Source organism: Nyctereutes procyonoides, unplaced genomic scaffold, assembly GCF_905146905.1.
Source record: "Nyctereutes procyonoides isolate TBG_1078 unplaced genomic scaffold, NYPRO_anot_genome, whole genome shotgun sequence".
Classification (NCBI taxonomy): domain Eukaryota; kingdom Metazoa; phylum Chordata; class Mammalia; order Carnivora; family Canidae; genus Nyctereutes; species Nyctereutes procyonoides.
In genome coordinates, this window is record NW_026575046.1 from 32,043,984 (window position 1) to 32,062,284 (window position 18,301).

Below are 18,301 nucleotides of genomic sequence, written 5' to 3' on the forward strand. Positions count from 1 at the left end.
GTGGGGACCCCCTGCCACCTACTGACTTACAGCTGAACCCACATTTCCAGTAGCATCTGCGGGGCTGGGAGCCGGGGGGAGGGGGCAGGGAGAATTGGGGGAGGCGGGGGAGGGTGAAGGGGACCGGGTTGTTCCTTTCGGGACCAGGCTGCCTGTATCATCACCCCCCCTCCCCATCTGAACACACAGAGAGGAGGAGAAGGTGAGGACTGGGAGCCAGGGGGTGGCAGGGAGAGGAGGTCAGCCGCGGAACTGGAGCTGGCTCGGTGGGCACTAGCGCCGCCCGAGCCCGCAGCCTGTGTGAGTGTGAGGGGGAGAGCGAGGGGAGGGAGCGAGAGGCAGGCTGCGCGAGGAGAGGAGAGGAGAGGAGGGGAGGGGAGGGGAGGGAGGGGAGGGAGGGAGGGGAGCGAGCGCTCCGCCAGCATGAGGACGGGCTGCTCCGCTCCGCGCTCAGTTAATCTGGCTGTCAGTTGGCGTTAAGGCGGCCGTGGAAGTGCTCCGGTTCCAGGGGAAACAGACAGACCTCCCCGAAGGGAAGAAGGAAGCACGCAAGGAGGGCAGGAACTGCAGGAGGAAAAGAGCAGGCGAGCGGAGAGAGGAATCTAGGGAAGGGGGGAAATACCAAATCTATGACTGGACCTGGGCTTCTTTTTCGCCAATGCAAAAAGGAATATGCAGCACATTTTTGCCTTCTTCTGCACCGGTTTCCTAGGCGCGGTAGTAGGTGCCAATTTCCCCAACAATATCCAGATCGGTGAGTGAGAGGGGGCAGCCTGGGGAGGGACTTTCTGGGTCTGGCAAGGGTTTCTTTTATTTTTTTGGGGGGGGGTATTGCCTGTGTCCCCCAACCCCCCCCCCCGCTCCGGACTGTGCTTGGATAGAAAGCTGGGTGATGATGGAAAGCCCACTTGGACCTCCAGCCGGGGAGGGGGCTTCTCTTGCTCAGATGAGGGGCAGAGGGCACTGTGCACACACATACACATGCACACACACAGCTCCACACACACCACTCACACTCCAGGCATGAGCCTGTGAAATGGAGGAACCACTGCTTTGAAAGAAAGAAAGAAAGAAAGAAAATTCAGGCTGTAGCGAGGAGGAAAGGGCTGGTGGGTGTTTAAAGGAGTTCACTCCATTGCTTGATAGATGGTGCCTGCTTTCATGTATTTAGACAAATAGGTGTGGTGTATTTCTGTGTGTGGTCAGGTATTAAATAGGCACATATGCATTTACTTGGCTGAGGCGATGCTTTCTTGGCTGGGGGAGGAGAAGGAGACCCCCTAAAAGAAGGAGTGCAGGGTGCTGGGTTTATTGCAGCCGCTGAAATCCTGCCAGGGGGCCCCCAGGCTAAGTCCAGAGAAGGGGGCTCTCACTCCGGTGCTGGACTCCCCCGGCTGCCTTCTTTCTGTCTGCTGCCTGCCATGCTGGGCTGGTGGTCCTCACTCCTCCAAGCTGGAACTTCCTATCCTGCCTTTATTCCTTCCGTTGCCCCCTCCTCTGAGAGGTTGCATGCACAAGCGTCTTCTACCTTTTACACACACGCAAACACACACACATACACACGTTTCCCTTCCTCCTCTTAGCTGTCCCCATCCCTAGGCTCTGTCCTCTCAACTTAGAGGCAGGATTCAACCTGCTGCCTGCCTTTTTGCTCCCCATTACCCATTCCTGGTTGTGGGGCTTCTAAAAGGACCCCTCACCCGCCCTGGATTGGTGGGGGCTGCTGATAGATGTTGCTCCTCCTAGTAATAATGGGTGAAAGCAAAACAAACAGGAGCAGTAACACCAGTAACAATGCTCATCCACAAGGGCTCGGGGTTCCGTGTGACCAGCGTTTCAGGGCTGTGTGTGTCCCGGAATGGAGCAAGCTGCTCTGCTTGGAGGCATCTTGGTTGGTTTGGGTTCTTGTTTTCTCTCCCCGGTAGGGACATAGCTCCACTAGGGGAAGTTCCCATTACTGGTAGTTTGTGTTATTTGTGTGAATGTGTGTTGTGGGGTTGGGGGCGGATATGGTGCAGGTCCTATTTTGCTGGGCACACATGTGCTGCAGTACCAGGCTCTTTCGGCCTCTCCAGCGTGCCGGCTCCAAGGGTGGTTGGAACAGCCATGGAGTAACTTCCTTGCTTTGTTTCCTGACACCTGTTAAACTATATTCTGAAGTGTGTGTATATGTGTTAGTGCCTTACACGCAAAACAAAACTTCCTGCCTCAGGAGACACTTCCCTTGCAGCCCCGGCTGGAGCCGCCTACCTCCCCACCCCCACCCCTCCCTTTCATTCATTTCAGAGGAGGAAGGGGATAGGGAAGTGTTTGGGGTGTGGTCACCTGAGGGGAGGGAGGGTGGAGCATCAGAATCAAGCAGTAGTCATTTATTTTTACTCTTTAAAATGGAGGCATAAGAGCATGTGCAAATCACTTGCTCTTATGTGTAGCATTGTTTACGTTGGTACTTACGCATTGCCCATACTTTGCTGTTTGGAAATGCTTGTCTTGAGATATGTGGATTTGCTTTCACCAAGTGTATTTGTGTATAGAGCTATGGGTACAAATGCATGGAGGTGGTTTGTGTTTTTTGGACGTGTGTATGATATGTATGCCCATGTATCTCTGCAAAATTTTTCATCATACTTATGAAACTTATTTGTTCAAGTGATAAGATCACTATTTGTTTTCAAATAAAAGGTTGAAACATTAAATTGTAGAACAAATGCTGAAAATACCACTGTCATCAGGTAGTACTTGATTCTACTTGTAGGATCTCTAATAAAAGCCTTACAGTCCGTCTACTGGTTCTTAAAAATAAGCACATACCTCTGTATAAGAAGTTATAAGCACATTACGTTGGGACTGGGATTCCTGTTGAAGCTGAGATAAACTTCTATGTAAACATTCACTATAGTTCAGTCTCTGGACATAGCTGATTCTAATTCACCGAAATGGGATTTAATTCATTTTACACGTCTACAGTAAATACAAAGGTAAGTCACATACTCTCACTTCTAGGAACTAGAGCCCCAACAAGCACCTTTGTTATGCTTTTCACTAGAATAGAATGTTCATACCTTCTTGACATTCTTAAATCCCCACATCTCTGAAGTCCACGGTTCTACCATGCAAATGTACACCATGGCAATCTCTTATATAACAAGTCATCCCTAGGTAGCTGGGATCATGAGTGTCAAAGAAGCAGCAAAATACTGTTTTTAGAAACCCAGGGTTTTCAGAAGAAATGGATAATATACCTCAGAGGTGATAGAATGATTAAATTGCATGCAGGTCGTGCCAGGTCAAAGACCAAAACTGTCAAAGCAAAGGGTTACAGTGCTTTATAGGGTCCCAGGGCTAGATTTCACCCTGCAATATTTGTTAATGCTACTTCCTGTAAGGCTCTGTAGTGGGGAATGGGTCTGATACAGGAAAAATTGGACACAGCATGGGTTTACGTGCACACAAGAGCTTAGGCCACCTAGATGGTTGCCAGGATGAAGGAGGGAGAGAAATACAGTTCTCTTGTTTTCTCTGAATTGATCTGGATTGAGGAGTGAACAACCAAATGTTTGGGCAGAGTGATGCCTGTTAGAGGCCCTTGTCACATAAAAGCTCATCTGTGGAAGTTGAAGCTTCCATGTCTACTTGAGTCTATTTGAACTCTCCTCCCCATCACTGAAGGCTACAACTAGTGGGTTTGGCATGGGGAGAAGAAAAGGGTCCATCTGGGATGGGCTATTGGGGGTCTAAACCTGTCTCTATTCCAGATACCATGTTACATTTATTTTCCTCCTAGGGGGATTATTTCCAAACCAGCAATCACAGGAACATGCCGCTTTTAGATTTGCTTTGTCACAACTCACAGAGCCCCCGAAACTGCTCCCCCAGATTGATATTGTGAACATCAGCGACAGCTTTGAGATGACCTATAGATGTAAGTAATTGCTGCTATTCCTGACATTTATTTCTGTGATCGACCAATGAAAGGAGGGCCTGTGAGTAGGTGGTAGTGTTGCAAAAACCACTTGAGTTGTCATTCGTCTTCATAAGAGAAAGCCCTCCAAGAAAAATTTCCAGGGCCTTTTGAGTGATTCCATCAGTTGGTATTTTAGATCCTAGAATGCTTTAGAAAATGGGTCTGCTTTTTCACTGTCAGCTAACTGTAAATGCCAGTACGATGGGTGTTTGGGTTGATTGCATCTTCCCTACCTTGCAGAGTTTTTCTTGTTCAGAGACTTTCACACATAAGAAACTTCTAAGAGATATAGAATTAAATATTCCAACTTAGAAAATGTGGCTTAAAATGCTTATGCCTTTCCTATGCACAAGTTAAAAGAAGAAATTACACCTGTAGTTGATTAGAAAGAATGTGTGACGGGTTGTCTATCTGGTTCCCCGCTTTGGGAAATGACCAATAACTATTGTAAGATTGGTACCTGGATTATTTTCAAAATATTTTGAAGGGATTGATTGCTTAAGACATAATTTGTTGGATGGCCTTTGAGAAGAGACCTCAAGGAGAAGAAAAAGAGAAGTCTTTGACATATGAATTGAATACATAAAAAACAAAGACCATTTTGAGTTTTTCTGACAACTACGACTGAAAAGGAGATCTGTGTGGTTGCATGATTGCCATTTGATGACAGATGGAAGCATAAAAATTAATCAGTAGAGACATTTTCCCTCCAGGGATTAAACTCCAGAAGGAATTTATGGTATGGTGGTGTGACCTGAATGGGCAAGAACAACTGGAGACTCAAAATTGGATTAAATTGGCACCACAGGTTGTGTGTGCTTCTATGGACTTGGTGACTTCTACTGAGCTATGGACAGTCAAAAACATAGATCATATTTCTTTCATCTCTTTTCCACATTCCCTCATGGTAGGCTCTCAATGATTTGAACTGAAAGTGCATTGTGCATTGAAAACTCATATTAAGAATTTGGAATTCTCTCTATCCTTAAGACCACTTATAAGATAGTGTTCATACAGATTTCAAGAATGATAATTATACCAGACTCCATTTATTAAGGATTTACTGTGTGTTAAGAACTATGATAAGTATTTTATAGACAACTATATTAGCATTTATTATCACTTATTGGGCATCACAATGGCCCTTGCAATGCACTAATTTCTATGTGTTAGCTCATTTAATCCTCAGAGAAACCTTGGAGGAGAACACTGCATCATCTTCTTTTTAGAAACTGAGGCTGCACCAAGTTATACTACTTGCTCAGAGTTGCCCAAGAAGTAAACAGTGGTCCTGTGACCCCAAGGTCCATGTTCCTGGCACTGTGATAGATATACTGTTCCTTATGGTAGCCTGATCAATTATGCTTAGATTACCTAAAAAGCAAAAGGAAGTTTTCAGAGACTTTTAAGGCAGTGGTTTGATAAAGCACCTAATGAGAAAACCTTACAGTGCTTCAAATTATAGCTGTGATTTTACACAGGAGTGACCCATCAAATAAAATAGCAATTTTGCATTTTGGCAATGCCGAGGTTGAAAATATTGTCTGCTGTGTTACTTACTATCCTTAAAAAAGAGCTAGAGTTTAATTGTTGAATTCTGCGTTCTGTGAAACCATCTCTCTGGAAAGCTGAATAATGTTGAATAGGTATTTGATTTTCAGATAATCTCCATTCCTTTTGATATGGTTTAGAGTCTTTGAAGAGAGGATTTGGGTATGGGCATCAACATATCTAAAAACCGCCTATGATGATGCTTAATAGTTTGCATTTATATGCATATGCTAATTTATTTACTGAGGGGAGGCTCTCTAGCTTTTGTCATACTCCATAGATTTTGTCATACTCTCAAAGGGGCCCATTACTCAAGGATTACTTGCTTAAGGAATCAGGAAAAATAAATAGCTGGTGTGTGTATTCCCTCATACTGCTGAGAATTGTCTACAGCAGAGCTTGATGGAATGAGATGTTAACTGCTGTCCTAGTGTCAAGATGTTGACTGGCAGGACAAGATAATAAAAGACAAAAAAATAAAAATAAAAGGAAGAAATGTTCTGAGGCAAAAGGTGGTGCTTTTGTATTGTTATCTTAACTACCTAACATTTGATCTGCAATAGGGTCATTGGCCATTTATTGGGGGGTTGGAATATGATACGCAGTGTTATCCATTGTGGTTAGGGAACCTGGAGTGAATGGATCTGGGTTCTTCAACTTGATTCCTGCCATATATCAGTGTACAGGTTTCTATTAATTTGGCCATTCTTTAAATGTTTCTTCAATGCTGTGAACTGAGATGGACCTTGGGGAAATAGAGATGATAAAAGGCCCTTGCTTTCAAGTATCTTGTGGTCTAGTGAGCAAAGTTGCTGCGGGGATTGTCTGAGAAGCAATAATGCTATCTTGTGCTTAGATCTTTATTTTTTCTCTTTAGCTCCAAGATCAGAGCCGGGACTGGGCAATTTGGGTGGCAATGGTGGCATTGTAGTCCCAGCCTGCCTGGAAGATTCTCTGTTAGCTTTTATATGAGGCCAGGAAACCTTTCGTTTCCCGTGGTCCATCGGTTTGGGAAAACTGTACATCTGTCCCAAATTAAATTGAGTAAAAACTGTCAAAGGGAGTAGACAGGTTTTATATGGGCTACATTAACTAATCATTTATGATAAACCAAGAAAAGTGTCTTATTCAGGTTTAAGTTCATTTGCTTTTTTGAAATCTGGACTAGTAGTTACCTTAAATTGACTGCCTCAGTCTTACCTCCAGAAAATAACTAAATATTTGTTTTTCTTTCTTTTATTTTTTAAATTAATTTATTTATTTAGAGAGAGATAGAGGACACTGTGAGCAGGTGGGTGGGGAAGAGGGAGAAGGGGAGAGAGAATCTCAAGCAGACTCCCCATTGAGCATGGTGTCCTCCACAGGGCTTGATCCCAGGAACCTGAGATCATGACCTGAGCCAAAATCAAGAGTTGGACGCCCAACCAACTGAACCACACAGGCACCCCAATGAATATTTGTTTTTTATAATTTTTGCTGTCACTTGATTTTTTTTCCTGCCTATTTTGCTATTCACTATCCCTCCACCAGAGGGTAGAGAAGGGAAGGGAGAGGAAGTATAACAGGAACTATTCCTGCTGGACGTGTTGGCAACAGGGGATTACGGAGGCAAAGTGATGGTTGTAGGGTAGGGGATGCAGGAAAGATGGAAGAGAAGTACTACTAACATCAGTAACCAAGATGAGAGTTTTGTGTGTTCTTTGCATTTGAGCTTCCTTGCTTTCCATTGCCTGCAGTCATTAAAGGATAAAGTCACTGAATCAGCAAACACCTTATGTTATCCTCTGAACACTCTTCCATGCCTAGAAGGGCAGGAGTTGATGAGACTGTCCATAGAGATAGTAGTTACTGACCAACTATTCAGCTTACTTGGTGCCCTTGTGATCAGTATAAATAAAGTGACAGGTAAGATGCAGATTGTGATTTCTATTAAAGGTCTGAGAAGCAGTTACCACTTAATTCTTACCTTTTCATTCATACATTCTGCACATATATGCTGAATGCCTACTTTATGCCCACTGTTGTACCAGGTGCTAGGAATATAATGGCCAAGAAAGAAGACATAGCCTTTTTCCTAGTGGGGGTTACAGTTTAGCCAGGAGGACCTCAATCTTCAGTGCAATCTTCAGTGCACCCAGAGAGCTTATTTAAAACAAGACTCCGGGATGAATTCTGGATTTCCTGAGTAAGATTATTCAAGAGCTGGCCCTGGAGGTATTCTGTAGTAGTTAGTATGGGGATCACACTTGGAGAAACTATTTAATCTAAAAAGCTTTCCACTCCCTTAGCAAGCATGTTTGAGCCCTTAATCAAGCCCAGACATGGTGTTAAGCACTAGAAGTACAGACAAAAGTAAGACATGTTCCCTGCCCTTCAGGACTTTATCCCTCATGAGGCTGACCATCCTATAAAGAGAAAATTAAAATATAACATTGGTGTTGGGGGAAGCAATTTGTAAGGAGTGTTAGAGATGCCTTAAGGAGTGGGCATGGCCTCTGAAAGGGTAGTGGTAGACTTGAGTCTCAATGATAAATAGAAGCTTTCCAGAAAGACAAGGTAAGGGGGCAAGAAAGGGATGAGGCAAGTGTGTTCTGGGCAGAGGAGTCACAGGTGCAGAGGCAAAGAAGATAGCTTTACTTTGTTACTCTCTTGCTCTGACCTCTTGTGGCAATCTGGGCTGGGCCTCCCATCTACCTTTTATCCAATACTGCAGAAGTGATCACCGAATGAATGGTCATTCATAAGCCAGATGCAGCACAATATTTAAGAATCATGGAATTTGGGACACCTGGGTGACTCAGCAGTTGGGCATCTGCCTTCGGCTCAGGGTATAATCCTGGAGTCCTGGGATCGAGTCCTGCATTGGGCTCCCTGCATGGACCCTGCTTCTCCCTTCTTCTCCCTGCCTATGTCTCTGCCTCTCCCTCTCTGTGTGTCTCTCATGAATAAATAAAATCTTTTTTAAAAAAATCGTGGAATTTTACTTCGAAATGTGGGTATCTGTAAGTCTCTTTCAATTTTTGAAAAATGTGGCAATATTGACTCACATCTATGTAGCCCAATTTACTAAGATAGAGGTGGGTATATTCCATCTAGATAATTTTTTTCCTAACTAGCTCATTTTTCTAATTTTATTTAGCTGCCTGTCCCCTGGAAGCATTGTGTTTCAAGGCCCAGTTGGTTTGTTCTGCATTGTTGCCTTGGTGTACATTTATAGGTCAACTCTACCACCAGAATGTGAAATACTGTCCAGAAAGGTCATGTATATCTATTGTTCAGTGGTGCTGAGAACACTCAACAAAGGGCTTTATCCCTAATCCAAGTGAACAAATGTCTCCATGAGTCAAGGAATCACACAGTATAAAGATGCTGAGAGCCAGGGTGTGTAGGTGGCTCAGTTGGTTAAACTTCCAAGTCTTGGTTTTGGCTCAGGTCATGGTCTCAGGGTCATAGGATCAAGCCCTGTGTTAGGCTTCATGCTCAGTGTGATGTCTGCTAGAGATTCTTTCCCTCTCCATCCCCCCTCCCCCCCTACTCGTGCATGAGTATCTACTTTCTCTCTCTAATCAATCAATCAATCAATCTGTCTATCTTTAAGCAAAAACAAGATGCTGAGAGTCTAAATGGCAATCAGGTGGGTGCTAGTTGCCTAATTATAATGGGTTTCTCTCTGTTATAGACTCACTCAGGAAGCCCAAGGGGGATCTAGCCAGACTTTAGGCATGGATAGCAGACAGATGGCATCTTAGCTCTTGCCTAAGAGTCCCTCATCATTTTAGAGTTGCAGATTAATAGTCCATTGAATTTAAAATGCACAGTGCTTTTTACAATATGGCATAAAAATTCAGATTTCTGGATTCCCTAAAAAAAACTTAGGGCATCAGGGAACCCTGAACCCACATTCCTGCTCAGTTTCTATTTTCTAGAGCTGAGAAATGCTGTCCTCTTTCTTTTTCAAGATTTTAGTTATTTATTTGAGAGAAAGAGAGTGTGTGCATACATGCACAAGCAGGGGGAGGGTCAGAGGGAGAAGGACAAGCAGACTCCCTACTGAGCAGGGAGCCCAACATGGTGTTCAATCCCAGGACCCTGAGATCTTGACCTGAGTTGAAATCAGATGCTTAACTGACTGAGCCACCCAAGTGCCCCAGGGCTGTCCTCTTTAGGCATAAGTCGTAAACTCTCAAGTTTACCAAAGTTTTCAAGTGTCCTACATGTAGCAAGTGTAACAAAATTATGCTGCTTACCCAGGTATGTAACCAAACCAGTCTGCTCACACCTAATTTATATCCTTCAGCACCTGTCATTTCATTGTTTCTTTCAATTAATATTTCTTCCTCACTCTATAACCAATAGTAGGGGATACAAAAGATGTATAATTTCTGCTCTCAAAAAATTTGCCGTAATGAGAAGAATGGAGGGCTGGTACTGGGTAAACAAAGATTATTTCAGAGATCTACCAAGTGACAGATACTTCATATATATTGTCTTTGAGTTTTATAAAAATCTTGAACGATTATTATCCCCATTTTGTAGATGATGCTATTGAGATGGTGCAGGAGTAAATGTTTCCCCCATATTCTACAGCAGAGACGGGCTGAGCTAATATTTGAAGTCAGCTTTAGGAACTCCAAAACTCAGTGAGCTTTTCCCCTTTTAAGATGCATTACTATAGGGACACAGAAAAGAAAAAGAACAGTAAGTGCTCCCAGTGAAGTTTATGATTCAGGATTAAGAGCTAAGACTTCTGAGGCAGGGCATGGCTGTGGATAAGAAGCAAGACTCCTCAGGGAATTTGAGCAGGTACTGAAGGGCGGCGGGGCATGTGTTTGTTGTTATGAGGTGTAGAATTCAAAGTTGGTCTCTTGCATCCACACTGTGCTCTCAGTTAAATGGCAGATGTGTGCATAGAGCTGGTTGATGTTACAAACCTGACTGTGGCTTCTCCATCTTTATCCATGCCCTCCCGTTAAGAAACACAGGCATCAACATGTGTCTATGTTACACTCTTGTTTTTTTGTTTTTATATAATATTGGTAATCATCAACTTCTTTGTGCCAAGGTTTGTGAACATTGCATCCTCTGGCTAGTTTGAAGACTCTGCTGAGATCAGTGAGATTACTGTTCTCCTCTCAGACACTCAAGATAAATAGTTAAGATTGATTTATTTGTTCATTCATTCAAAACCCTATTATTATTGCCCTCTATGGAGTCTATGTACCGTTACTGCCCCCTTCCAGACCCTAGCGGATAATAGTCATTAACTACAGAATTCTTTCCCACTAAATGTAGACATAGCCTTAAATTCTTTTTTTTCTTTTCTTTTCTCTTCCTTACCTTTCTTTTCTTTTCTTTCTCAGCATAGCATTCTAGGCAGCTACTACAAATTGGTCAGAGTTGAGTTGATGCAAGAGATAAAATCCATTTGCCACTACAAGGCATTCCACTAGGAATTGAGGAAAATAAAATGCATTAGACATTGATTCTCCCCTTAAGGGGCTCAGGTTCTTATAGAGGAAATAGGCATGCACAAAAGAAATCTGAAGTAATGGAGACATTCTCTCTTTCCTCGTCTCTCTCTCTCTCTCTCTCACACACACATACACACACACACACACACACACACTCAGAGGAAGGAAAAAAAAACTTCCAGTTGGAAGAATCAGACCAGGTTTCATAAATCAAGGACATTTGAGTTCAATTTAGAAAGGTAGACAGGATATAGACCAAAGGGTAAACACACACACACACACACACACACACACACACACACACATACACACAGCAGGTTCCAGGCAGTGAAAACTATGTGAATTGGGATTTGAAGACAAGTATTCAAATTCTGGACTACCTGTCCTCTGGAAACATTCCTGCATGTGACTTTGGAGAAGCACCACCCACCCCCATCCTTATTTATAAAATAAGGCTCTTATGATTTCTAAGAGTCCCTCCAGGGTGGTAGTCCTATGTTAAGAATGTATGGAAAACTCAGGGACAAATGGTTTGGAGAAGAAGCTCTTGTGTCAGCCACTGGTTTGACTAAGAATCTAAGGAACGCTCTGAACTTTGACCTACCATATTACGCATCTGGTCTACATTTTGTATGCAAGGGTACTAAGCCTCTTATGGATCTCAGGTGCACTCATTCAATATTCAACAAGTATTTACAGAATGCTTACTACTGTGAACAAAAACAGAAGGCAGCCCTATGCTCATGGAGCTTACCAGTTAGTGAGAGATGCAGATATTCGTCAAATAATTGTACAGATGATATATTATTATTGGTTGTGATAAAGATGTGAAAGAAAGGGCCATGATTCAATGAAAGCATATTATAAAGGAATTAGCTCTGGGCAGAGGGATGAATAGGTGTTTGAGCTGAGAATTGAAGGCTTTTAGTGATGTGGTGCTGGGAACAGGAGGCATATTCTAGAAGCATCCTGGGCAGAGGCCTGGCAGCAGGGGAAGTGAGGGATAAGGGGAATAGGGGGCTAGAAAGGATGGCAAGGGCTAAGAGGCCTTATGGGGCCTGTTACAAATTTTAAACTTTAGCCCAAGAGCTGTGGGAAAACCTCCTGAAGGATTTTAAGCAGAGAAGTGTCATGTTCAGATTTGTTTTCCCACCAGGAATCAGATGCTCGAGAGTGCCACTTTCATGTTCCCTGAAGACTTTATGCCTATGTAGCAATTATCCTTGTGCCTTTACTCCTGTTGCCAATTTGAGATGAAGTCTGGCAGATGGTCAGAGGGATGCAGACAGACACTGGGGGAAGAGGAAGCTGACGACTGGGTGTAGGGGTCAGTTGTCATGTGTGCTCTATGGTATGCCCGTGGCTATGTTCATGGGGACTGGAGGCTGATCCAACACAGAGTTGGTAAGCATGTGCATGCAAGCAAGGACTCAGATGGAATCCCTACTTACTTCATCAGCAGGAAAGGCCATGCTACTGAGCCTTGATCTGTAATCAAATTGGACAACTCAATGCTATTTCCTCTACTTGCATCTACAAACTTTTCCTTCCATGTTCCCCTGTTGAATTTCTGTCCTTCTGGTTAGTCCTGTCCCTTATATCACCTTTTCCAGGAAGCCTTCCTTGCTTTCCCATGTTCACACCCTCCTCCTCTGCCCCTTGGCGCTTTGTACTTTCCCATAGCAGCTGTCACAGTTAGCTCTGGGTTTTAGTCACCTGGACCTTTGTCTTATCTGACCAACTGGTCCAAGCAACTTGGGAGCAGTGGTCACATCTTCTTTAGCTTCCCATCACAGTTCCACCACAGAATAGTGTTCAGTGATGCTAGTTGAATGAATGAATGAATGAATGAATAGCTGTGTATTATGTAACATCAGAGGCAGTGATGAGAATAAGCCTAAACTACTGCCATTCATAGGGGTTATGGTTTGACATTATGTGTTTTGAGAGTTCCAATAGGCTGCATTGTAAATTCCTGTGAAAGGCCATTACAATTGTGTTGCTAAACAGTGCTGGGGGTAAAAACCAGCACTGTTAATTTGACCGTGGTAAATCAAATTAAAAGCTCAATCCAGCTCCTTTTGAACTATTGTCAGTAAGGGTCCTAGATAAGGACCCTTATTTCTGGCTCAAGGCCTGCCTGCGCCACTGACGCCTTGTAAGGCTTGGACAAGTCAATTCTATTTTTTTAAACTTCAGTTTCTTTCAAGTGAAGGAAATAATTACATCAATGGTATGTGGTTATTATGCAAAGGAGCAAATGATAGTTGATTTCAAATCAACCTTGTACTCCATGCAAAACCATGAAACAGCTACTTTTATTCTCCCCTTTCTCCAGATGAGAAAATGGAGCTCTCAGAGGGAGTGAGCAGGGGCAGTGGACTGTGTGTGTCTGGTTCCATCCCTAGACCTCTGCAGGCTTGGGGGTGGGTTCTTCATTCCGCTGACTGCTGTGTCTTCTGCTCTTGTGGAACATGTGGTTTCCCCTCCAGAGAAAGCGACTCTGCTCCCCTGGTATCAGTGCCTGCAGCTTGAGTCACACAGCCCTTGTGCTTTCAAGTGGCCTGTGCTGCTCTGTGGCAGCTGCAGTCAGGGTGTGCAGTGCACTGAAGATCCTAGAAAGCCATTCCCACCCCGACTGCTCTTGTGACTTTAGAGTGTCACAGCCTGCTGTCCAAAGAGCACACAGGAGCTCAAGGTCACAGGGAAGTCCAGATCATGGAGGATGCAGGCAAAGTTGGAGTCAATGAGGCAGTTGGAGGCTAATGAATTCATACCCAATGGTTAAGCCTGTTTCTGTGTGTTCATTACATAGAATCTCTAGGATGGAAATCAACTTCTTAAGAATAGCATTTATTTCGTATACAAACATGATATGTGTTTTGTAGAAAGCCATGGGAGTATAGACACCAAACAAAATAAAATTTGTGTAATTACAATACTAAGGATAAACTTATCTTTCTTCTGAGCATATCAACTTAAAAATTAATAATAGATTTATATCACTGTCTTATAACATGATTTTTTACCCAATGTTACATATGTCACTTTGATTATTACACATTCATTTTTAAATGTCTTCCTAAAAGGGGCACCTGGGTGGCTCAGTGGTTGAGCGTCTGCCTTCAGCACAGGTCATGATCCTGGGGTCCTGGGATCGAGTCCTGCATCAGGTTCCCAGCAGGGAGCCTGCTTCAGCCTCTGCCTGTGTCTCTGCCTCTCTCTCTGTCTCTCTCTCTCTCTCTCTCGTGAATACATAAATAAAGTCTTTTAAAAAAAATGTCTTCCTAAAAGCCTATTGTACATATATGTACAACTTATATATGTAAAATTTATTTAATTTGTCTCCTTTTATTGAATGTCTAGTTTATTTCCAAATATTTTCCTAGAGATAATGCTATGATGATCATCCCAGTAAAAGTTTAATCATTTTAATATAATATTATGATTTTTAAGAGCATTATAGGCCAGTAAGACAATTTCCAATGAAATTTAATAGAATCATTAGTGTATACAAGAATTGAAATAACTTGTTCAGTGTTGGTATTGACTTGCTGTATGACTTTGAGAAATCTTTGTGCTCAGTTTAGCTTCCAGATGTATAATATGGGGTTATAATACCAGATTCTCAGTGTTATTAGAAGAGGCAAATGTCATTACTTATATGAAAGGGCTTTGAAAAATCAGAAGTGCTAAGGAAATGCAGGGTAATATAATTAACTAGGCTTCTTATCTATTAACATAAATGCACAAGTACAATGTGACTAATTAATCTTTAGTGTTTTTCTATGAGGGCGGTCATTATCCATGAATGAATCTATTTTGTGGATGGGGAAAACTGAAATCTCAAGGAGGCTAAGTTTACCCAGGGTCCAAATATGCAACAGTGCTAAATCTGAAAGCATGTCTTTTCACTTATGATTCAGTCCTCAAGACTGGACTAAATATGTGGGCCAATGTCTTTAACTTAAGAAATTATGGCTTATAGAAAGAAAGGGCAATCCCATTTGGGCACTGAGCAGTCAGGACTCTCTTGGTAGCAAGTGATAGAAACAGAACCAACTGGATAGTTTGACTTTGTGTATAGGTAGATTTAGGAGCTTGAATAGTGTCATGAGGACATCCCTTGAACTTTCAGTCTCAGCTTTGCACTAAACTGACTTTATTCTCAGATATATATATATATATATATATATATATATATATATATATACCATATGCCAGATCTCAGTTGTCAGATTCCAGCACAACCAGCCTTTATCTGCCCATTTAAAGGTCCAATGGAAAGGGAACTTCTCTTTTTTGATCAATCCCATCAGAAAAAAAATCCTGGGCCTGATGTCACTGAATAAAAATCAGGACCCAGGGACATCTGGGTCACTCAGTGGCTGGGCATCTGCCTTTGGCCCGGGGCATGGTCCTGGAGTCCCAGGATCGAGTCCCACATAGGACTTCCACCGGGGGCCTGCTTTTCCCTCTACCTGTGTTTCTGCCTCTCCGTGTCTCTCATGAATAAATAAATAAAATCTTTAAAAAAAAATCAGGACTCAGATGGATTGTTAGTTTCAGTCAACTCCCACCCCAGACTACAGGGACACTGAGGAGTAGTTCTCCAGAGGAAATCAGGATACTATTCTTCAATAGGCTAAATAAATAAATAAATAAATAAATAAATAAATAAATAAATTAAATAAATGTAGTTGTTCTCCCATGGTACATATCTGGAGAAAAGAAAACTTAGAGAAGCTGGAGCTAACCCCAAGTGTTAATATGCTGAGGCCCAGAAGAGCCACCAATAAGAGAAGAGCATACAAGGGATTCTGGTGGGAAAGGCAAGATCAGGAGTCAGGGCAGGCAAAAGGTTTGAAATTCAGGCAGATTCGTGAGTCAAAGCTGAGGAGACTTTGATAATCCCTGCTCAGCCATGAGCAAACCTGTGTTCATGGCACAATTTTTGGAAGTATAGTCCACCCAAATGGGCATGGTGGGGGGCTGTGGTCTTTTCAGATTACTCTTTGTCAGAATGTTAGGGCTGTCAGCCTTAGCATATCTGGTGATTTCAAGGCACCCATACTCTCTCCCAATGACCAAGACATTTCCTGCTCTATTCATACACTCAAGCTATTGTGCACAAACTCTTTAACAGTCCCGGTTGGAATCTTGGCTGCAAATCTGATGAGCCCACACCACCAGATGGTAGGTTCTTCTAATTGGTTCCATCCCTCCTAGTTTTTGGCAGGAATGAAGGCTTCCCTATGCCTGAAGAGGGGGATAGAGAGAGTCCGGATGAAATGAAGGAGGTTTTAACCTCTGTTAAACAGGCAGAGTTCTTAAGTTAGTTTCTGTTCAAGGAGAATAGGGTGGTACAGTTCTTTCTTGCCAGGTCATGGATTCACAGTGGACTGAAATCCTAAAACTAATACTGCTGAAACACAGTACTATAAGGATTAGAAAGTAGTTTGTTTAGCTGGAAAGGTCAACTGATCTAGGGGAGGGATTTCATTTGTGCAATTATTGATATTTATGGAACATTGTGGTAGATTCGATTATTATTTGGTAACTGTTCATTTCTTCCCCCAAACTCCTTGGGAAGAGTATATCTCCCTGCTCCATTAATGTTATATTTGGTCATGTGACTAGCTTTTGCAAGTGGGATATTGTTAGGCATGTTTCAAGCAGAAGCCATGAAACACACACACACACACACACACACACACACACACACAACTTGCCTCAGAGAGCTTGCGGGTCCCAAAGAAAGAGAAATAAAAAAAGAGAGGTGTTGGAGTCAACCCACATGCTAAAGTATGAAGCAGAGCTGTCCCAGCTGATCTGTACACCTATGAATATGATAGGACAGGTTCATTGTTATATACTAATACATTTGGGCATGCTTGTTATGTAGCAATATCTGGCCAGGACAAGCAACCACACTATGTGTTCCACATTTTACCAGGCACTTGAGGGAACACTGGATAATGATAGATATGATCTTGGTCTCCATGGAACATATGTTCTATAGAGAAATAGGGGATAAATACATTAACAAATGGGAAAAATAAAAAATTGTTATTATGGTTATAAAAAAAATAGAATGTGGTGAGAAATTGCTATGGTAGAAGAGAATACTCACTTTAAGTGGTCAAGGAAGACCTTTCTAAGGAGGTGACTTCTGAGTTCAAATATGAAAGTTAGAAATGAGCCAGCCAGAAAGGGTATGATACCCTGTGGAATGTGAAAGAAAGAGCCACATGGGCAAGTTAGATTGAGAATCTTGGTCTAGGCAGTGGAGAATGAGGGGCCTTGAAAACATTTCTTGCAAATTGGGTCACTCATTTGTCCTTGGGCAGATGTTAGTTTCTCTGAACCATATATATGTGCAAGTCAAGGGCTGGCAAAGGGGCACTTGCTATCAAGGCAAGACAGCCACAGGGCTTGGAAGTCACTGATCATAACAGAGGCAGATAGTAAGGTTCCTAGGGCATGCCTATCAGAGGTCATGGAATTGGCTATCCCTTTTGTCTTGGTTCCAGAATAGTGAAGAGTTGTTTCTGTTGCTTCTAAGGATGGCGCGCACGTGTGTGTGTGTGTGTGTGTGTGTGTGTGTGTATCTATATTCATTCTTTCACAGAGGAGGAAAATGAACTAGATAGTTTCTAGATCCTTTCCAAGTCTGTGATTATAAAACTTAAGGATTCTGAGATTTAAATTATGTGTGAAGGAAATGCTAAATCGAAGTACTTCATCTTAGGTTGGTGCCAAACTCCATTTGTTAATTGAGGTGGTTAATTAGGGCAGAGCCTCTCTCGAGCAAGCAGGATAAGCCCCAGCCATCCCTAACCTATCTGGTAAAGCCTATGGAGGTGCCACAGCCATAAATGAGGGCAGAAAACACCTAATGTCTGCTTCTCCCTCTGCCTGTGTCTCTGCCTCCCTCTCTCTGTGTCTCTCATGAATAAATAAATAAAATCTTAAAAACAAAAAAAAAAAAAAAGAAAAGAAAAAGGGCAGCCCAGGTGGCTCAGTGGTTTAGCGCTGCCTTCAGCCCAGGGTGTGATCCTGGAGACCCGGGATTCAGTCCCATGTTGGGCTCCCTGCATGGAGCCTTCTTCCCCCTCTGCCTGTGTCTCTGCCTCTCTCTCTGTGTGTGTCTCTCATGAATAAATACATAAAATCTTTTTAAAAAAAAAAAAGAAAACACCTAATGTGAGCCCTCCATTTAAACTGTACTCCAGACTCTAAAAAGCAGGAGCCTTTGGGAACGGGAAGCTCATAAATGTCCATGTGAAGTCTAGAAACCAGGTATTTACCAGCT

At 42.8% G+C, this 18,301-nt stretch overlaps 1 protein-coding gene across 2 annotated transcripts in view; it reads left to right on the forward strand.

Moving 5' to 3' along the window:
• The first annotated feature begins 475 nt into the window (after positions 1-475).
• GRIA1 (glutamate ionotropic receptor AMPA type subunit 1) overlaps positions 476-18,301 on the forward strand; it is a 301,513-nt gene continuing 283,687 nt past the window's right edge. For both annotated transcript variants that reach the window (XM_055325538.1, XM_055325539.1), the window contains exons 1-2: positions 476-754; positions 3,785-3,922. In XM_055325538.1, coding sequence (XP_055181513.1) covers positions 673-754; positions 3,785-3,922 — 220 coding nt within the window. In that variant the 5' untranslated portion in view covers positions 476-672. The remainder of the gene's footprint in view (positions 755-3,784; positions 3,923-18,301) is intronic.